This window comes from Harpia harpyja, chromosome 10 (genome assembly GCF_026419915.1).
Source record: "Harpia harpyja isolate bHarHar1 chromosome 10, bHarHar1 primary haplotype, whole genome shotgun sequence".
NCBI lineage: Eukaryota > Metazoa > Chordata > Aves > Accipitriformes > Accipitridae > Harpia > Harpia harpyja.
Window position 1 is genome coordinate 34,179,241 of NC_068949.1, and position 19,225 is coordinate 34,198,465.

At 41.3% G+C, this 19,225-nt stretch overlaps 1 protein-coding gene across 4 annotated transcripts in view; it reads right to left on the reverse strand.

Annotated features, from left to right (window-relative positions):
* The window catches only part of SORCS1 (sortilin related VPS10 domain containing receptor 1), a 314,437-nt gene that overhangs the window by 74,640 nt on the left and 220,572 nt on the right, over window positions 1-19,225 (reverse strand). For all 4 annotated transcript variants that reach the window (XM_052799499.1, XM_052799497.1, XM_052799498.1 and 1 more), the window contains exons 6-8: window positions 12,500-12,564; window positions 3,017-3,135; window positions 18-107 (exon numbers count right to left, since the gene is read on the reverse strand). In XM_052799499.1, the coding sequence (XP_052655459.1) occupies window positions 18-107; window positions 3,017-3,135; window positions 12,500-12,564 (274 nt within the window). The remainder of the gene's footprint in view (window positions 1-17; window positions 108-3,016; window positions 3,136-12,499; window positions 12,565-19,225) is intronic.

Genomic DNA, 19,225 nt, shown 5'->3' on the forward strand with positions numbered 1-19,225 from the left:
CAGCAACAACAACCTACCTTGGGCAAGGAGTACTTTGGCAGCTTCATCTGTGCAAATGCATTCCTCCTGTAAGAAACGTAATAATGTGGTCTTCCTCCTGATGTCAACTATGAGAGAAGCAGGAAAGTTATCATCAGGATTTTTTAAATTTTTTTTTTATTATCAGCGAAAATATCAAGCAAAACTGTCAAGGGAAATACCACAGTATTAGCAGCAATGGCTTAAAACTGCAGCACTCTTACAGTTGATGAATAAACATTGATCCAACTGAAAGTAGCTGGAAAAGAAAGCAAGAGGAATCCCATTTTGTGCAAAGAGAGATAAAGGCCAGAATTTCAGGTGAAAGTCTGGGGAAAGCGGAGTCCTGGCTTCACTTGGGCCATTATGTCACCTGCTGATACCACAGCTTTCCTCTGCCTTCCCATAAAACAGTCTGTTCTTCACTATCTGCAAAGCTGCTGTGTAGGCCATTGGTTAGATCAGCAGGTTGGCAGACATGACGCTTGATTTCTATTTCTGCCTCTACCTTTGGTTCCTGCATGGCCCTGTACGAGCCATCATATGTATCTGTTACAAGATCAGCTAAGCATTCACAGCTCCTGAAGGCAGGAGAAGCTTAGTCAATTTGGTATTTCTGTGGATCTGGCCATTTATTTAAGTGCCTAAATACCGATGGCAAGACCTTGAAAATGCTGCGTTAGAGCAATGTGAGGTTTCATTTCCTACCACTTATTAACAGGGGGGAAAAACAGAAAGAAAAAAAGCTGTCAATGTTATCTGGCTTCCAGTGCTGCTGAAGTATAATCAATGTTTGTAAAGTACTTTGAAAACCTTGGATGAAAGATACTGAAGAACACATATTCCAAGGGATTCTCCATGCAGAACTTTGCTTTCATTGCCTGATATCCGGGCTTATCAAGACTTTTCTTTAGTAGTGTTTTAAAATGCACTGTAGTAGTTTAAAATGCAAGATACACAGAGGCTAGGTTCATACCAGATTAAGTAAAATAAGAACTATTTCTTATTCTAAAGCTCTTCAACAATTTTTTTTTTAAGGGAATTGGGCAAAAGTTAGGGGAAGAGAGGCCAGAAGCATTGTTTATGAGAGAGTGTGAGCTTGTAAATAAAACACAATGTAGTGGGAGAAATAAACCCACATTCCCTTATCCTCCTGCTTTTGAGCCTACTAATTCTCATTCCAAATGCCTTAGTTGCAGAAGAGCTAGACGGAGATCAAGGAAGATAGGGGAGGCTAGGGTAGAATGCTCAGTGTTCATCTATTCTTCCAAGCCTTTACTGTCTGGTATAGGGCTATTCTTCGTCTGCAGAACAGTGCCTGGGATAAGGCAGGGTCCAGCATCAGCCACAGCGTGTTACTTAGCTCTTCCTTGCCAACCAGATAGATCCAGATACATACATAACCACTTGAAGAATCTCATTTTAAATTACCAGCCAACAGTGAATTCGACTACTTCGAACAAAGCAGAGGTTGTTTCCAGGGATTACAATATTATTATTTCATACCTGTAAGTGTTAATTATTAATGATAGGCAAGTACTATCTCTTTGACCTGTTATATTTATTTCTGTTTAAGAATCCTAAGAAGTTTAAGGATTAAAATGGGAGCTTTCCAAATCCAAATATTACATGATACCTTCTCAAACTGCACTACGAACATGAATATATGAAGTTGTACAAAGTCCCATTGGGCATTAAGGGGAACATCGTAAGAGGCTGCCTCTCCTCACATGCTCCTCCTTACACCATGCAGCTAGCATGGAGGTAGAACAAAGCCAAAATTTGACAGCACTGGGAACACTATACAACAGTTTATAGACAGAAGGAGAAATGCATCAAAATACAAGGGCTGTTCAGAAAGGTAGACAATCTCCCCAGCAGTGACTTCAGATGACACAAAGGGGTTGGCTTCTCTCCAGCGTGTAATAACATCAGGTCAGAACAGAGAAGACTAACAATCTTGAAGAGCACAACACCACGGCATCAGTGACGAAGTAACAAATCAATTCATGTATGTAGAGAAATACCCCAGCTCCTGTGTCACTCAAGCGACAAACACACAGTCATTCTGAAAGAGAGAGCATGGCTGAACAGTGATGCATGCCCCTGCTTTCCTTACCACATAAACATTTCATTTATGCCTCAGACACACTAGGCACAAAAGCCATTCTGGAATGTGCATCCCAGATTTATTTGTGGGTGATTTAGACTGGTGTTTATGACTGAGTTCATTAACTGAAGGTAATTAGCAGTCAACTCACCCAGTTTAAAATATCAGTCCTCTCTCTTCCCTCCATCCCCAAGCATGGCAGAACATAAATGGAAGACCAGTTTAGTCCTAATGATTTCCAGTTCACCTCCATGTTCCCTGCAATTCTGTTGTTATTTTCGTCCTCTTCAGCTGTTATTAAATGGACACTGGTGGCAGCCTAATGAAACCCACGGTAGTTCAGATCTATTCACCAGCTCTCATCTGGAACACAGCTTGGCTGAGTACATCTCATCTTCAGCCTTTTCACTATAATCACAACTGAGGCATAACAGTAAAGCCTGATTACTCCTTCTTTGGTTCTTCCCCTGACTCCCTCCCTCCTTTTCTATTTCCCTCTCATGCTCAAAAACACTTTGGTCTACTCCCTTGTAATAGCAGATGACTGACACATCACTTCAAGCTGGGGGGTTACAGCAGTAATCCTAGAGTGCTGATGAGATTGCAGGGAGTGGCACAGAGCACTCCAGTACATATGGTGGATGCTCCAGGCAGGAACTCTATGACCCTGCAGTGACAAGATACTAGAGGTAAAAGGAACACTATTAGCATTTTAAGGAACTGCAACAATACACTCAGTGTCTTTATTATTTGGATCCAGTATTGTCTGATTAGTTGGGAGCTAATACACATGCACATACATGCAAAGGAACGGAAGAGAAAATAATGTAATACAGAATAATATAATACAAAATAATAGAATTAATAAGAGAAGAGGGTGTCCTGTACCTGAACGAAGACATAATCATCCTGGACGATCAGGGAGTTATGGTCAATATAGCCCGGAAAGGGTTTGCTGCGAGTAGCTTCACTGCAATTCTGCATCTTGCAGGTGATGTATTGGGCATCTGAAAGGAAAAGAACAAAACCAAGACACTTGAGATCCTGAGCACAGATTCTTCTTACTGTCACAAACCTATCTGCTGAGGCAGCATTTCTGCTTCCCAGCCTCACGTGACATAAAGCGACACCATCCATTCAACGCAACACAACACTTCTTTCCTTTACACGCCTCATAAATCCACTCTTGATTACTTTCTTCCTTTAAGTTTCTTCCTTCTTCACCTGCCTCAGCCTCCCATTAATCCTTTCATTCCACCCTATATCATACATCAGAGCTATACATTGCTCCTTTATACCAAGAGAGAGCTCAGCATAGCTGATCTGATTACTGCATGCCACTCTTGTGGTTCCATGCTGGAAGTAGACCAGAGGCAACATTTGAAGGTGGCACAATGTAATGTTTGTGGCTCAGGTCTGACAGAAACCTAGTCAAGGGCATATCATTCAGCACTGTTACCTGTCCTGCTGAGTTTACTCGGATGATACTCAGGCTTAAGCTTAAAGCAAGGAACTGAGCGAGGGAACAGAGCTGTGAAGGACCCTTTAGAGAGGCAACAAACAGCCTAAGTCCTGTGACTCTCAAAGTAACTATGGGTCTGAAGAGTTGTGTCTATGCTGCAGGGCAGATACTCTCTGTGCTGAGCCCCTACAGTTTCCCTGTCACCCCCACGGTGTGGGATTTGCTGTAGAGCATGACAGCTTCTCCATGGTCACATGCTGAGTTTATTTAGAACATGGCCAAGGTCCAGAGCATACACAAGTATGAGGACACCAGAGGACGTCTGCCCCATAGTGTCACCACTGAGAAGCCCTTCTACAGCACACCTCTGTATTTCCGACAGCCCTTGCACTCTGCAGAGTAATTCAGATCACCTTGGAAAGTAATTCAGACCACCTCCTGCTCAGGGGTTTTACCTACTTCTCTGTTGACAGTGTGGGTAGATGCACTCTGGCAGACCTGGGCAATCATTCCACCCTCTCTTGAAACTAGAGGCCTTAGCAGTTTCAATCAGTCATATGGTTCAAAGTAAGTGGCCTAAATGCAGCCCTAAAGCCATCTCATCCACTGTCACTGTATGGGATGTCCTCATCTCCTATTCTGAGCACTGCAGGGTGCTTACCTCATAATCCATCACCTGAAGAAAAACAATTTGAATTTCTTCATGGTGGTAGTTTATCCTACAATACACAACCAGATTCTCAGTATTCAATTTGGGCTCTTTCAGATCAATTAAGAAGTTGCACTTTGTTTAGTGACGAAGCTGATTTATAGGAAGAAGGATTTTGGCATTTTAGCATTAGCACTTATATGACAGAAACACTACATGGCATTTAATGTTAGAACTACTTCTAATCTTCTTCCTTGTTGGAGAAGCGCAGGCCCTTATTTGATATAATTACCACCTTCTGATCAGAGAAGTAGCATTTTACACTGAAACAGAAATGGCTGGATTTTTACCATCTCATATTTAATCTTGGTTTTAATTAAAATCTATCATTTGACATTTCTTTCCTTGCTTCTAAGGGCTGTTGACTTCTGCTTGAAACAGACATGCAGGGTAACGAACCTTCAGGAAAGTTTGATGAGGGATGATTTTACCCCGGCATTTGCAGAGTTCTTGGAATATATAAAGTGCTAAGTATTATTAGTCACTGCAGTTTATAACATTTTATGCTTTCACAGCTCACTGCAAAACATTAATTAATACAGCCCAGACAGCATGATCGAAATGCATTTCCCTTCAGAGGGACATGATTTTTTCCACATTAGCCACGAGAGGGCAGGGAACAACGTAACTCCCAGCCTGCTCATTCCAGTGAGTTCAGGAAAGTTCCCTTTCAGAGCTGTTCAGCCCTCTGTCCCTCTGCTCCCAGGAAGGTGGGGGACAAGGGGGCCAGAGCCTCTTCCACCACCCAATAGTACTGTGTGGTGCAGCATGTCCCCTCCTTCTCATAAGATGGAGAATGAGCATGCATCTTTTCACCTGCAACACAACCAATTCCCACTCCTGTTTAATTCAATCCATTGTATCATGAACGGCAGCCCCCACATTCATAGAATCATAGAGTGGTTTGGGTTGGAAAGGACCTTTAAAGGTCATCTAGTCCAACCGCCCCTGCAATGAGGAGGGACATCTTCAACTAGATCAGGTTGCTCAGAGCTCCGTCCAACCTGACCTTGAATGTTCCCAGGGATGGGGCATCTACCACCTCTCTGGGCAACCTGTTCTAGTGTTTCACCACCCTCATTGCAAAAAATTTCTTCCTTATGTCTAGTCTAAATCTACCCTCTTTTAGTTTAAAACCATTACCCCTTCTCCTATCGCAACAGGCCCTGCTAAACGTTTGTCCCGATCTTTCTTATAAGCCCCCTTTAAGTACTGAAAGGCCACAATAAGGTGTCCCCGGAGCCTTCTCTTCTCCAGGCTGAACAACCCCAACTCTCTCAGCCTGTCTTCATAGGAGAGGTGTTCCATCCCTCTGATCATTTTTGCAGGCCTCCTCTGGACCCACTCCAACAGGTCCATGTTTTTCATGTCCTGAGGGCTCTGGAGCTGGACACATTACTCCAGGTGGGGTCTCATTCTGTCTCAGTGAGGTTCCTGAGTGAAAAGCCTGGCAATCCCAAGCTCAATCAAAGCAGCATCAGTTGAAATGGCTGGCCCCACCGCCCCCTGAGCTGTTGGCAAGACTAGGTGGCTCTTCATACATGGGATCGAATCACCCAGCATAGAGCTATGTAGGATCAGACCTGTTTCCCATCTTGTTTCCTTTTACTTCCACAGGCACACCGGCTGTCTGGGAGACACTAAGAGGAGACTGCAGGGCTGTCTTACTGCCCATGCAAATGGGTTACCTATGCTGAGAGCACCGGGAGGTAACAGGACGGGTGCTGCTGGGGCCAGCCAGAAAAGAAGATTAAGGAATCTCCTCCACAAGAGATTTTAAAGAGCAGGTCAGGTTGACATCCATTAGAGGTCACTGAAGTTTTTTCTATCCTGTTTTAATGGAGGAATGGGGACTACGTCTATTTCTGCTGTGATCGCAGGAGTCTGTGCAACAGTGATTGTATCATTGATGAAGATTTACTAAGGCAATTCCTGTGAACTTTTACAGTGCAATTCTCCATGGCTTCAATTCTAAAATGCCAGTAATAACTACTAAAGGGCAGGGCACTGAAATTGCTTAAGCTAATCTCCCAAACAGCCAAACCCTGAGATGTGCACACCAAGAAAAGCTCCCTCTGCTATGGGAGACAGAAAGAAGGAAAAACAGGCTTCTTGCAGTGCCTGGATCCCTGTTTTTTCTAAGGGAAGTTTTGCTGTGCTCACGTTGAGTCAAGGATTTTGTTTCAGCATTTGATTCTCATGGACATTTTATGTGATTCCATTGGCAGAGCTTTGTAATTTAGCATTAATTAATGTCAATTAATGTATTCAGTTGCTAAGCCCTGGAATTAATTTCATTAGTTTTCCCGCACAGATGTTTTCCCTGCCATAGGTAATTAGGACATTATGCTTTTCATTTCCAGAACCCTCACCTCCAACAACAGCTGCTGTTTTTAATATACAACAACAAAGTCATGCTGTGCCTGGAGAGAAGAACATAGCAACATGCAGCTCTTACACCCCCAGACACTTTGACTTTGACAGGTTTAGACACCTAGAGTAGGATTCTTCTCGGGGGATGGCAGCTATTTCTGAAGAGGAAGCAAGAAAAGTCACAGAACACAAGACTGGAGGAGACATCTTGTAAGGGAAACCTCTGACAAAATCTGTTTTCAGTGGCAAAAGAGAATTGCAAATGCTAACACACAGCAAAAGTTAAGAGCCAGGGGGACCCTGTGCCATGAAATATTTTAGTCTCTTCTGTTCAGCTTGAGCTCCATGCTAATATGTTCTCAAGGGAAATGCATCCAGACTGTCCCAGAGACATTTCTTGGCTCAGCTGGTGGAGATGGAAGGTCATTGGTGGCTACTGGAGGTTGGCGAGCCTCTGCAAAAGTACACAGGACAGTTTCAAATCCCTTCCTTAAGCAGAGTAGGACTTTTTTCAGGATACTTTGTTGCCAAGTGGTTTTTTGGATGACATATCAAAATCTAATACCCACTGCTTTCTAGTCTAAGTTTGCATGTATATCTTTCAAAAACCTTATTTGATCAGAAGGAGAGTCAGAGAAAATATTCACTGTACTCATTGCAAATGTATAATTTTTATTCTTCTTGTCTTTAACTCATTGAGGAATGTGTCCTTCTTTCTACAAATAAATCCACTAAGGAAAAATCAGGAGTTTATGCAAAGAGCATCCACATAATCTATGAGTTGTTTGTCTTCCAGATTTACTATGAAGTATCCCAGCTCATTACTGAGCAGCTTAGACATTAGGGATAGCTTCTGCTTTTGAAGGATGACTGGCATCCTGTAACTAATGAACCATAAGAACATGGTAGAAACATATCTCATGGAAAGACCCAGGCCTGTAACCCCTCTCCAACAGTGACTAATAACAGAAGCCTAGGAAAGATTATAAGAATTTGTCCCGGTATCTTGGTAGTCCAGGTACACCTTCAGCATCCACAACCTCCCATGGCAATGAGTTCCATAATTTAATTAAATGTTCTCCCATACTTTAATCTGTCTACTCTTTTTTTGAGAAACACACAAAATGACTGTTTTTTATCTATTTCCATCTGGTCTGAATGTTGATTTGTGAAATGTTTATGATACAGGACTATATTCACAACTCTCCAGGACTCAGCAACTGCAAAGCAATTAACCAGTAATGAAGATCAGTGAAATGAAGCCATCCCATTTACTAACTACTCACAAATCTGTTTTTATCCTGCTGCTAATCTTTCTTCATTGCATGTCAGAGTCAGGAATCTTTCTTTACATGGGGAAGTATATCCTCTGCCATTTCTGGCATAAGGATATAATTAGAGAAATTAACAGATGTCATTCTCCAGGACAAGTACTAATCATGATCAGGAAAAAATACTAAAAACGATCAGGAAAAAAACCACTTCACAGGTTTAGAGCACTATGGGAATTAATTCACCACTCTAGCTATGTTAGCAAAAGACTGTCAGGCTAGGTTGCCTACTCATTTTTTCAACAGCAGTGATTATTTTTTTCTTCCTAGCAATGGTCTGTGAAAACAGAAATCAAAGTCCTAGCACAACTTTCTGATTCAAACACTGTTGGCCAGATGCTCAGTCCCTCTTGATCAGCAGGCAGAGCATGCCTGCTGACCCCAGGTGAGGCTTTGGTCTTACCTGCAATCACAGCAGCACCTAAATTACCTTTCAATAAGAAAAGTTGCTCTGTAAATCAGGACAGCAGAAGAAAAACAAAAGTACTTTTTAAATATCAGAAGCTCTCTAAATTTTTGCCAGCACATTAGAAAACCCCTTAGCTTCTTTCATACACACACACAAAAAAACCCCCATAAATTAAAAACTCTACTCAAAATCAATTGGCATCTATGTACATAAGCGAATGCGTATCTCATAAATGTAACAGTTGGTTTTCTTGACTTCTATCTATAGAAACTGTCACTTAGACATTCTCTGAGTCAGCTTTGCCATTCTCTGGAGGGCCAGTGGGTACCCAGTTAGTCTCCAAATGCCTTGTAGGAATCCATCTTTCTAATTCTCACCAACAGTTTGGATTCCTCACTAGGCATCACCTGAATAAAAATTACCTCCCATGTCAATTAGCTTGGATCAGGCCTTACTGGTATAACCCTCCCTAGCTCAAATCAGATAAGCCCATTAATTAAGGAACTTTCAGGCCTTGTGTATTCTTTACAAACCTAAAACCCACATGTCATTAAGTTTATACACCTTCTGAAAGCACTTCAGGCTGCATTTGAGCAAACCTAGGTTTAACTCCACTAGTCACTCTGCCTGCTGACTATGGTGGTGAATGTAACAAAGAGAAGCTTGTCGTGTGGTTAAGAACTGTAGGGGATTAATTGTCTTACTGGGGTGTTGACCTGAAACCAGGCAAAAAAAATTCACAATTCCTGCTGACTTTGCCGGCTTGCCTTTGATCCTCTTCCAAAATCAAAGTGGAACACCAGGGACACTCAAGCATACAAATGGAAATGTGAGATAAGGTTCATATGAACTTCTTCCAACCAGAAAAATCAGTTTTACCACTGTGCTCTCAGTCCCAGCTTGACTTGGATTGGGCCTGAAGGCTTTAAAAAATAAACAAAACCATCACATTTGACAAGATGAAAATTTGCCTGGTACTCTCCAAAATTTACACAACAGGATTAAAAATATAAATGGCAATGATTAGCCCTGCAAATCTGCCTCCATCAGTACAACTACATTGCACAGTCTGTACTCACTTTGTTCATCATTACCTGCACTCTAGTTTGATGAGACACAGCGTGTTCAGAAAAAGTCCAGATTTTTCTGGATCCCAAGGAAAAAAAAAAGGTAGGGAGAATGTGTGCTCAGGTACAGCATTGCTAGCCAGATCCTCAGCAGGTGTAAATCACCATGCCACTGAAGTTATACTGATTTATGCCTGCTAAGAGACTCCTATTTTGGTCCTTGTAAACCTTTTACATTATGTATATAAACACAATAAATAAAATGCACAGTCAGACCATAATCAGGGAGCAGAGATAGAGAATTATTGGTGTTCTAGCAGGGAAATCCCAGTACTAAGGTTGTTGCTGATAGATGTTCTCAAACATCCCTGCCAGGGAGATGGGCTAACACCACACTCTGCTGACATTTCTACTTCTTCTCACCTAAAGCTGCAGATGTACTACTCAGCTTCTGCTGGAAAAGATACCAGCACCAGAGTGAAGCGGGTTTTCTTATTTGTACTGAGTTCAGCAGGTTTTTGCTTACCCCTTGTATTTCCACTTCAGGATCTTTTATTTTATTGTTTTGGCAAGTATACTTTCTCAAATTTAATCCCTTTATTGAATTTTTACACTTGGTTAACTCTCAAAAGAGATATTCCAAACAAAGTATAAATAAGTAAATGCAAGAACATTTTAAAAAAACACAAAAAAACCCCAAGAAAAATTATTTGCAAATTACCCTCAGCTTGAAAAAAAGGTGTCTTTCTCACTTCAACACACTTCACCCCATCACCCCACTGGCAGTGACACACCTGCTTCATTCCAGAGGAGAAAGGTTTGTTCATCCATTGGAGAGTCATGGTTACTTCATCCAGGAAAAGGAGACTGATTTACTACTTAGAAGGCATCTCTAGTAGCCAAGAGACCTGAATATACCAAGTTGGTCATGGTAACTATAGTAATGGACCATGTGCACACTCTTAGCCTGTCTCAGTCTCAAAATCCTGTGACCTGCAGTGCTACCAAATGTCTTCTGGCAAAAAATGCTGTGATATGTTCCAAGGTTTCTGCTTCCAGCTACCCACGATAGTCCTCTGCCAGAGACCAACACTGCCTGGAACAACGGGCAAAACAGAGCATGCACTTACTGAAAATCCAACACATTTTCTTATATTGCCAATGAGCTGAGCTGGGTATGTCCTGAGTCACGAGCAGAAGTTCCATCTGAATGACCAGTTTGCAAGAGGGGTCACCACTGGTTGAAGGTTTGACACCACTGCTATATTTACATTAGTAGTTCTGTCACCACCTAAACAGAAAAATTTAAGTTGTGCTGCCTCACAACTAAGCCAATACAAATGCGCAGAAACAGTTACTAGAGCTCAGCTGATAAGCAATAATTTGTTATTCCACAATTCTTTACTAATATGCCTCATTCCTCAGTAAGGCCAGTTTCATCTACCTGTTTTTTGGTTTCCACCTTAAAAGCTGTAATAAAGCTTACTAATTTGTTAAGCACTCAAGAAGTCTTTTGCAGAAATGTGCTATAACTGTGCAAAATGTTCTTGTTACAGCCTAAGAACTCAAACAAGACCATTCAAGGCATTTGGAGCATGGCACTTTCTCTGCCCACTGTGAGCTGAACATCCCTCAAAAGCATCACCAGAATATAGCTCCTTAAACATCAATCGTAGTGTTTCATCTCAACGACCTCAAATTCTTAATGCCTTATAACAGTAATATTTTGTGCTGAAATAGACACTGTCCTGTTAGAATATTTCATTCTCATTTACCATGTCCCAAGAAATAAAATGCCTCATGTTCCCAGCCCTGCTGCCATGTTCATGTAAGTGGAATTGAGAGGAAAAATAATAATCAGAGATCACAAATGATAAGAAATACATTCTTTCACTTTTACTAATCTTGCATATCTTGAAATGGAAAGACCTTTAAAACTTTATGGTTTCTATCGCAACTGCTTCTTTTCAAAATTCATCTTCCAAAAAATTCTCTTTCATGCTGAATTTCAGCGAGTTAAAAAACTGATTACCTTACAGTTACCTTTTCAGACAGTTTTTAAATTTCTGATGACAAAATACACATTTTAAGTAACACCACCGCATTTGGGGGTACAATTCAGGGGAGAATTTTATCCATTTTTAAAGGAATTAATTGATTGGTAAAAATCTGCTTGTTATGTTGCAGCAAAGCTGCTATTTACAGAAGAAAATATGAAATTACAATGACGAGATCTATGGCAACCAGGTGTTCGGTGTGATGCCTGCCTGAGGCAATCCAGTGTTGTGGAAAAGAAATCCATGGAGGAAGATCTGCAAAGGTAGTGGAGCTCAAAGATAAACCTTGAGGAAGCATGGGTGGGAGGAGAAAAGGCCAGCGGGTGGCTTAGGGTGCCTGAGAGAATTTACGGACAATTAGGAGAATATTTTGGAGTTGCAGGTAAAGAAGGCTCCTGGAATGGAGAAAAGCAACTCAAGTGGCAAAGCAGGGAGGGAGACGAGCTGATGAAAGCGAAGGACAATGACAGGACAAGCAATAACAGTGGAGTATACACTTAGGCTGGTCATTAAAAGGTTTCTAATACAAGAGAAATGAGGTATTTTCAAAAGTAATACCTAAGGCAGAGTATCCCTGGTCTGTTAAAACTGTAAAGCTACAAACAAGGTGATATTATGTACTGCATGAAACAACAGCAGCTAGGCTCTGTGACCCAGGAACTTCCCTCCAACGCCTTGTTCCCATGAACAAAAATCACATAGGAAGAAAGAAAAATGCTGTATATACTAACTCCAATTACTGCTTATCACCTATTCTTCCTTACCATGTTCTCGGCTCCTTTCACAGCCTGTTAATCCCAACTTTTTGCCTTGCTGGGAAGACTTCTCTTCTAACAGACCTGCCTTGGAACAGTCAAACCCCTCATACCAAAAAGAAGTCAGATTTCCATCATGATATTCTGTGATTACAAGAATATGAGGGCAGTCCAGAATACCACAATATTTGGAAGCTGATGTACTTACGACCATCCACTGTCTTTGCCTCCAGGTGGACGAGATCAGGCTCTCTACCAGATCCCATCATAGACCTGTAAAAGACAGATGATACAAAGGCGTTAAAAACAACAGATACCATGAATGTCTGAGATTTTAATTCCACAGGAGATCCTGTTTAGCTGGACCTAAACTCATACAAGAGCTGGTAATTTTGAAAGCATTTTTGAGCTTTCCCTAAAATAAACTTGAAAAGAAACTTGGAAAGAAATTCTACCATTTTATCAAATCGATGCCATTGTACTTATGAATTCTTTATTTCTGACTCCTTCACTTCTTCCCACCTGGAGACTTGTTTCTGTTCTCGTTGGTGCCTGACATTTTGATGTGTCTCCTGGTTTGGTCAGAAGGATGCATTGCAGTTCTGGGTGGGATACAGAAGACTTTAATTGATGTGATAATAGTGTTTGCCAGCATACTAATTATAGCTGTTCCTTTATATTGGACATTTTATGCACATTGCTTAATTGACACTCTTAATGATCAATATTACCTCATTAATTAAGAAATTTTAAAAACCCATTTCATCCTGAGACATTTTATCACTTCTAATCTAATAAAAACAGTGTTCCATTAATAAAAGAAATATCAGATTGACTCAGAAAATGACTGTTTGTTCACTCTGAATTAACAAGCAAGAACATAAAGACATTGAGCGCTGCATATCAGGGGTTTATGGATTCAAGCTTTGCTTCCATTGTTGAGGTTCCCCTGGACTGGCACTGCTGGCCTCGACAACTCCCTTGGACAGTTCAAACGGACAGTAGTTTGATGGACAGTCTGAATTATGGCAGTACTGACTGCAAGTATGTGCCAATCCCGTTGTACAGCAGCCTCGGCAGCATCTCTGACAATCAACACCTTGTTTCTGGTCTTGGTCCCATCATCCAATTCATAATCCTAGATTAAGGCTAAAGGTTAAACAACCAGTTTCTTGTTAGATGCCCGACCTCCACGTTAATAGATGCATGAGGGAAGAGAAACATTCATTTCCAGCGATAGACAAATTAGATGCTGTTCTGTTCAAAGCCTCATTATTTTTCAGGAAATCAAAAGTGAGGTTCAAACAGTGATTTAGACCTTAATTCAGTTCCCACTGACTGCAATCAGAGGCAGCCCCAGCCTTTAATCATCATGCGCATTAACTAATAACCATTATAAAAATGTTAACAATAACAAGACTATTTGTGTTCTGATTAAACCTTAGCTTTGCTTGACAAAATCTGTAACAATTCTCTAGCTAGAAAAGGTTTGAATTTTTTGTTCTCCTTTGCTGTGGACTGGAAGTTTCAGAAAAGACTCTGAGCCAGCATTGCTTTCACCTCTCCTCAATTTTTAATAACATTTATGGCAAGGTCTTTTTCTCCTAAACATTCAACTTCCATTTAAAGTCTCTTCTTCCTGATAACGGACACCAAGTGGGTGGGAAGGGAGTACCTTCCTAGGGCATTTTTCCTTTACCTGCTATCATCAGCAGATTTAGGGCCAAAATACTGGGCCTGATAGTTACAATTCAGTTTGAGATAGATAGATGCCAGTGACAAACAGCTCTAAAAAACTGCAGAAGGACTAAGCTTGTAATTTGGCATATCTCCTTTTTATTCTTGTTTATTCAAGCGGGCTTTAAGCACACCTGGAACTGAGTAATTGCAGAAGACACAGTACAGCTTTGTCAATGCATTCCTCCTCCTGACCTCACACAGCCCCATGGGGATGTGAACTCTCCAAAGAAACAAGGATTATATTCCATGGATTTGAACACTTTGTCTCTTCAGAGGCACACAACAATGGCATTCATCCAGCAAAGAACTTGTTGCCCTAGTTAAAGCCTGTGAGTCTACAGCCAGGTGCTTTGTGAGTTTGCTCCTCACAGGGCTATTCTGACCCCAAGAAACACCTCTATTGCATCTTCTCAGACAAAGATAGCTAATTCAGAATGAGATATCTCGCTGATGGATGGGACGTGATTGTCGCTGTTGTTTTCACTTGTGGTATGAGCCATAATTTACCTCAAACTCTTAAATGTCTTACAAGAAGCATATAAATATCTGGACCCACCAAGCCCTGAAAGTTAGAAGGCTACAGCTGTAGTGACCTGCATATTACTTAGTCTTACACTACAAAAGCCAGTAGTGGGACTGCAGAAGCTTCAACTCAAAGTAGAATTAAGCCATCAATTGTCCCAAGGATGTACGGAACAAGGATGGCTGAAACATGACTGGTGATAAACATTATTCATCTGCTCAAGGGCTTCCTTTCTTTTGGTATCTCCTAACCCCTGCAAATTAGAAATGTGATGACAAACGAAGAAAAAAACTAAGGCGCAGGGAATCTAAGGGAGTTCCTAAAGTCAAACAGGACATCTGAGGTAGAGACAAGAACCATATCCAGGTCTTCCTATCTGCTAGATCTTTCTTCCTACCTTAGAAAATACACATTCCATTACTTTGATATATAATAGGCTTAATTCACTTGTGACAGCACAAGGTCACAGTCAGGCCCATAATATTAAATCATAACATGAACAATCAGTTGCAAAGGACAGGCAAAATACAAATATGTATCCGCTCAAATCAATATTAGCTGTACACAGCTGACATCTAGAAACATATCACTCCCATCTGGATTCTGCTGAGAGCTTACTGACTAGAATTTTTTTTAATTTTTAAAGCCCATGGCATCTGTATGAAACAAAATGAATAAACCCAACTAATTACAAATAAATTCCAGTCCTGACTGGAGATTTGAAGGTTCTTATGCCAAAACTAGAGCCCTCAATAAATACAAGCTTCACACATGGAAGAAGGATTTGCCACACGCATGCTGGATTCGCCATAGATAACACCAAAGCCTCAAACTCAGTGTTTCTAACTTGATACAACTGCCCGCTCTACTTCATTATCTTTTATGCACATGGTCAATGCAACCTGGTCAATGTACACTTCAGAAGCTAATCAAGGAAAAGTGCTGTGCATTTGATAGCTTATAAACCAAGCACCCTGCAAAGAACCGGGGTATGGAGGAACAACTGATTTCTCTCAGAATTTTCTCCAAAAATAAACTAGGGCAACAAATAAAGGATTTTAAAAAGCCAAGGGGAGTGCAAGGCAGTGATCCCACTGCCTTTATGTAGAAGATGCTCACATTATGAAAAATGTAGGACCCCCACAGTCCTATTACAAAGTTGCTTCCTAAAATTTTAATCACATCAAGCCTGCTAAGTAGTCATTTGCACTTGAGAGCTTCACAAATCGATATCACTGGCTGCAGCGCAGTAATTGCTCTGAATGCAGATTCTACATCCACCGTGAGAAGCAGCACAGGGAAAAGACCCCAAATCATCCTCTGTTTTAGAACTAGGCTGAACTAAACAAAAGCAGCCTGGCACTGCCCATTGCACAGCAAATGCTAGTTGGCATATTTCTGTAGTGACCAACCCCTTGCCATCTCTCTCCCTCTGAAACATTTCAAAAACCTTGGCTTCCTTGGCCTGTCAGCTCTTCTGAGCCAAGGAAATTCAATAGAGACCCTGTTATCCTGAGGTTTCCACCTCTTCTATCTTTTTTCACTTCTAGGGACAAAAGCAATTGTTTATGGATGCTGGGAACTGATGAGGCTTGCAAGGCAGTCAGACCACTCAGAACTGCAAAAAGGCATCATTGTGAAGACAGCAAAAGCTTCCACTTGGTATACTTAATTTAAAACTACCATTTTTCATAAACAAAGAACCAGACAATAAGGGCTCCATCTCAAGGGTTTATGCATTCTGGAAAGTAGCTTTGGGTGCCTTTGGGTTTGGATGCTTGACTTCAGACACAGTCACACCATATCTGGGACTACATGCACAAGAAACTTGATGGCAAACTTTTCATATGTATTCCTTGTATCATACATGCTCACAGCAGCCAAGATCAAAGGTCTTTTAACCTAAGCAATAAAAGACAACATTATGTTACAGAATTTTCAATGCAAATAGCCCAGAATGAAAGGCTGGAAGAACAGAATGCTACCATGCCCTTTTCACAGACAGAACTAGTGCGAATGTTGTTCATTCTTTATATGGGGACAGAGATGTTATGCAGCTTTCCCACATCTCTGAGGAAATTAACAAGTGCAGAATCGGGACTCCTACGACCATCCCTCACCTTCTTTTGGGGGAAACAGGTCTGATTTCTTCATGCAGTGAAGGATGGCAGATAGATGACAGATAACAGCATGACTCTACTAAGGTGGGTGGAATGAGAATCCACACAGTTCTGGCCATTTTGAGCTTATCGACACTGACTCAGAGTAGGTTAGAAGTGGCTGCAATGCAATACCAAACAGAAAAGTGACACATCGCTTGGAAAATCTAGTTAGATCCCTCATCACTAAAAATGCTCATTTGCCTCTATGCCCTCTCTTCCCCTTTCCACAACCTGTCCTGATTCTCTTTCTGGACAATAGACTCTAGTTGCATTCTGCAGATGACTTTGTGCTTAATGTGCTATTTATTTTGAGATTTCTCCTGACCTTCAGCATTCCTTCTTCCCAGTCCCAATTTGAGCACACCTCCATCTCCACATATACTGCATTACATAGAAAGACTAATTAGCTGCAACAGACAGGTGGAAGAGAGAACATACTCTCAGAGATCCTTATGCCAAAGTTGTCCTATGAACATAAATATTCTAAAAAGCTTTATCCTGTCACAATAGAGCTATAAAGTTGCTCTGTTCAGCACATGATAATGGCTTTGTAATTCAATTATTGGTAGAATTTGCCTTTGGGGATTTATCTTCCTTTAGCCTCAGCACTCATGCAAATCCCTTATCGTAAATCTTGCCAATGCAAAACCAGCTCCCCCACTGCCTCTGGGACACATCCTGCCACTTCACGTTAAAAACCTGACAGCTTATTCCAACTTAGTGAATGGCAGGGTTTTGGTTTTGTTTTAAAGGACAGAAGGAAAACAACAGTGGGTGACGTTCATGGAGTCCTCAGTAGCATCATTTTTTTGGTTCCACTGATGCCTCTGTAACACTCTAAATCCTAATCGCCATTCATAAAAATAGTAACATGTAGCACTGAACAGGGAGCTTTTTGTCCAAGATACAAAAGTACTTGACAATCAACCTTTAAGAACCTTCCCTGCATGCTACTGATTTGTTCAAGACCTATGGAAAAGTACAGGACCAGCAGACCAAGTTAGAAATAGGGGTTGAGGAAAATTTTTGTTCTCAGCTTTATAGATAAACTCCAATGATTAGTCAAGAGCACAGGAACCTCATTGATTTGACAAAGATCACATAGTTGTTATGTGGCATAGACAAAAATAGAGCCTGAGAGTCCTCCAGGCTCCTTTTTCTTTTACTACTATACTGACTCCATGAGGACTTTGCAGCTACTCTCTGTTCCTTTTTTTGCTTGCAGAGGTCAGTGAATCTGCCCCAGGGAGCTTAGTGTGGGAGGAAATTCTCGTGGTTTCTTTAGTTCAGTCCCTATTAAGTGAAATTTTACAGATTTTACTATTCCTGGAACATACTTTAAAGATTGTTTCTAGCTTTAACATCTCTTAACCATATTCTCCTGACACGTTTTAGAAGCAAAGGGCCAGATTCCATACAGGCATAAATCAGCACTTCATTTCTTTGTATCTGGCCAATAAATCTCCCCTGACAATAATCTAATCAGATTTTCCCTGCTACATCTCTGCATTGTTCTTTCCCACATTGTCGAATTAGATGAAATTATATAATTTTGTGCAATTCAACTGGCAGCCACTGGGCCAAATCCATCCTATGGTATGCTTTACTCGGTTTGTCACCTTTTCTCTAGAACTGATGGAAAATAGCAGTGCAGTGAGTAAAGCACCTCACAACACTGACCCAGAAAAACAGGTGGCTGTTGCTGCTAACACTAAAATAGATGAGTAGGTAAATGGGGGTAGTAGTGTGATTTCCAGGCCATGGGGAGTCACTTCTACTCTCACCACCATTTTTTACAACCCTAGGCAGGATTATCCACAGCCTTCCACCCCATGATGTCCACATACCCCACAGCTTCGAGGACAGTAGCAAACCAAGCCTTCTCCCCCGCTGCAGTAACACCACAGCTCTGTGGGAAGCTCCACAGAGGAAACTTGGCTAAAACTCTGAAATAGATGGATGTGAATTCTCAGGGACGTAGGTATCTATTGCCGGTAATGCTGCACGGGAGGAATGTCTTAAAATGAGGATCTAAACTAAGTGGATAAAATTCAATTACCAGGACTAGATCCTGATTTTAAGATAGTCCTCCTGTTCTACATCTCTTTTTCATATATTGCAGGAAACTTAAGACATTGTACTGGCTTGAAGGGAGAAAATGAGGAAGGTACCCTCTAGTTATAGCCTCCAAACTCAGCTCCCTGATATAATGGACCAAACCTACCTGATTTACTGCTTCTCTGCTGGTACCATCTAATAGGATCACAGTTTCCCACTGTGTTAAGACGCGTGTTTCTGGCTTCTTATAGTGCTGTGGCCCAGTCAGTATGCGCTGGAGGACGCCAGGAAGTAATTTACAGCAAGAGTGAAAAGTCAACTCTGGTAACACAGTATGCTGCTCATTAAACATACAACAGAAAATGGCAGTGAAACCTTCCTGACATAGATCTAGACAAATCCACAGCTAACTACTATGCAACTGCCTCACCTTCTCAAGGGCTGCCCTTTA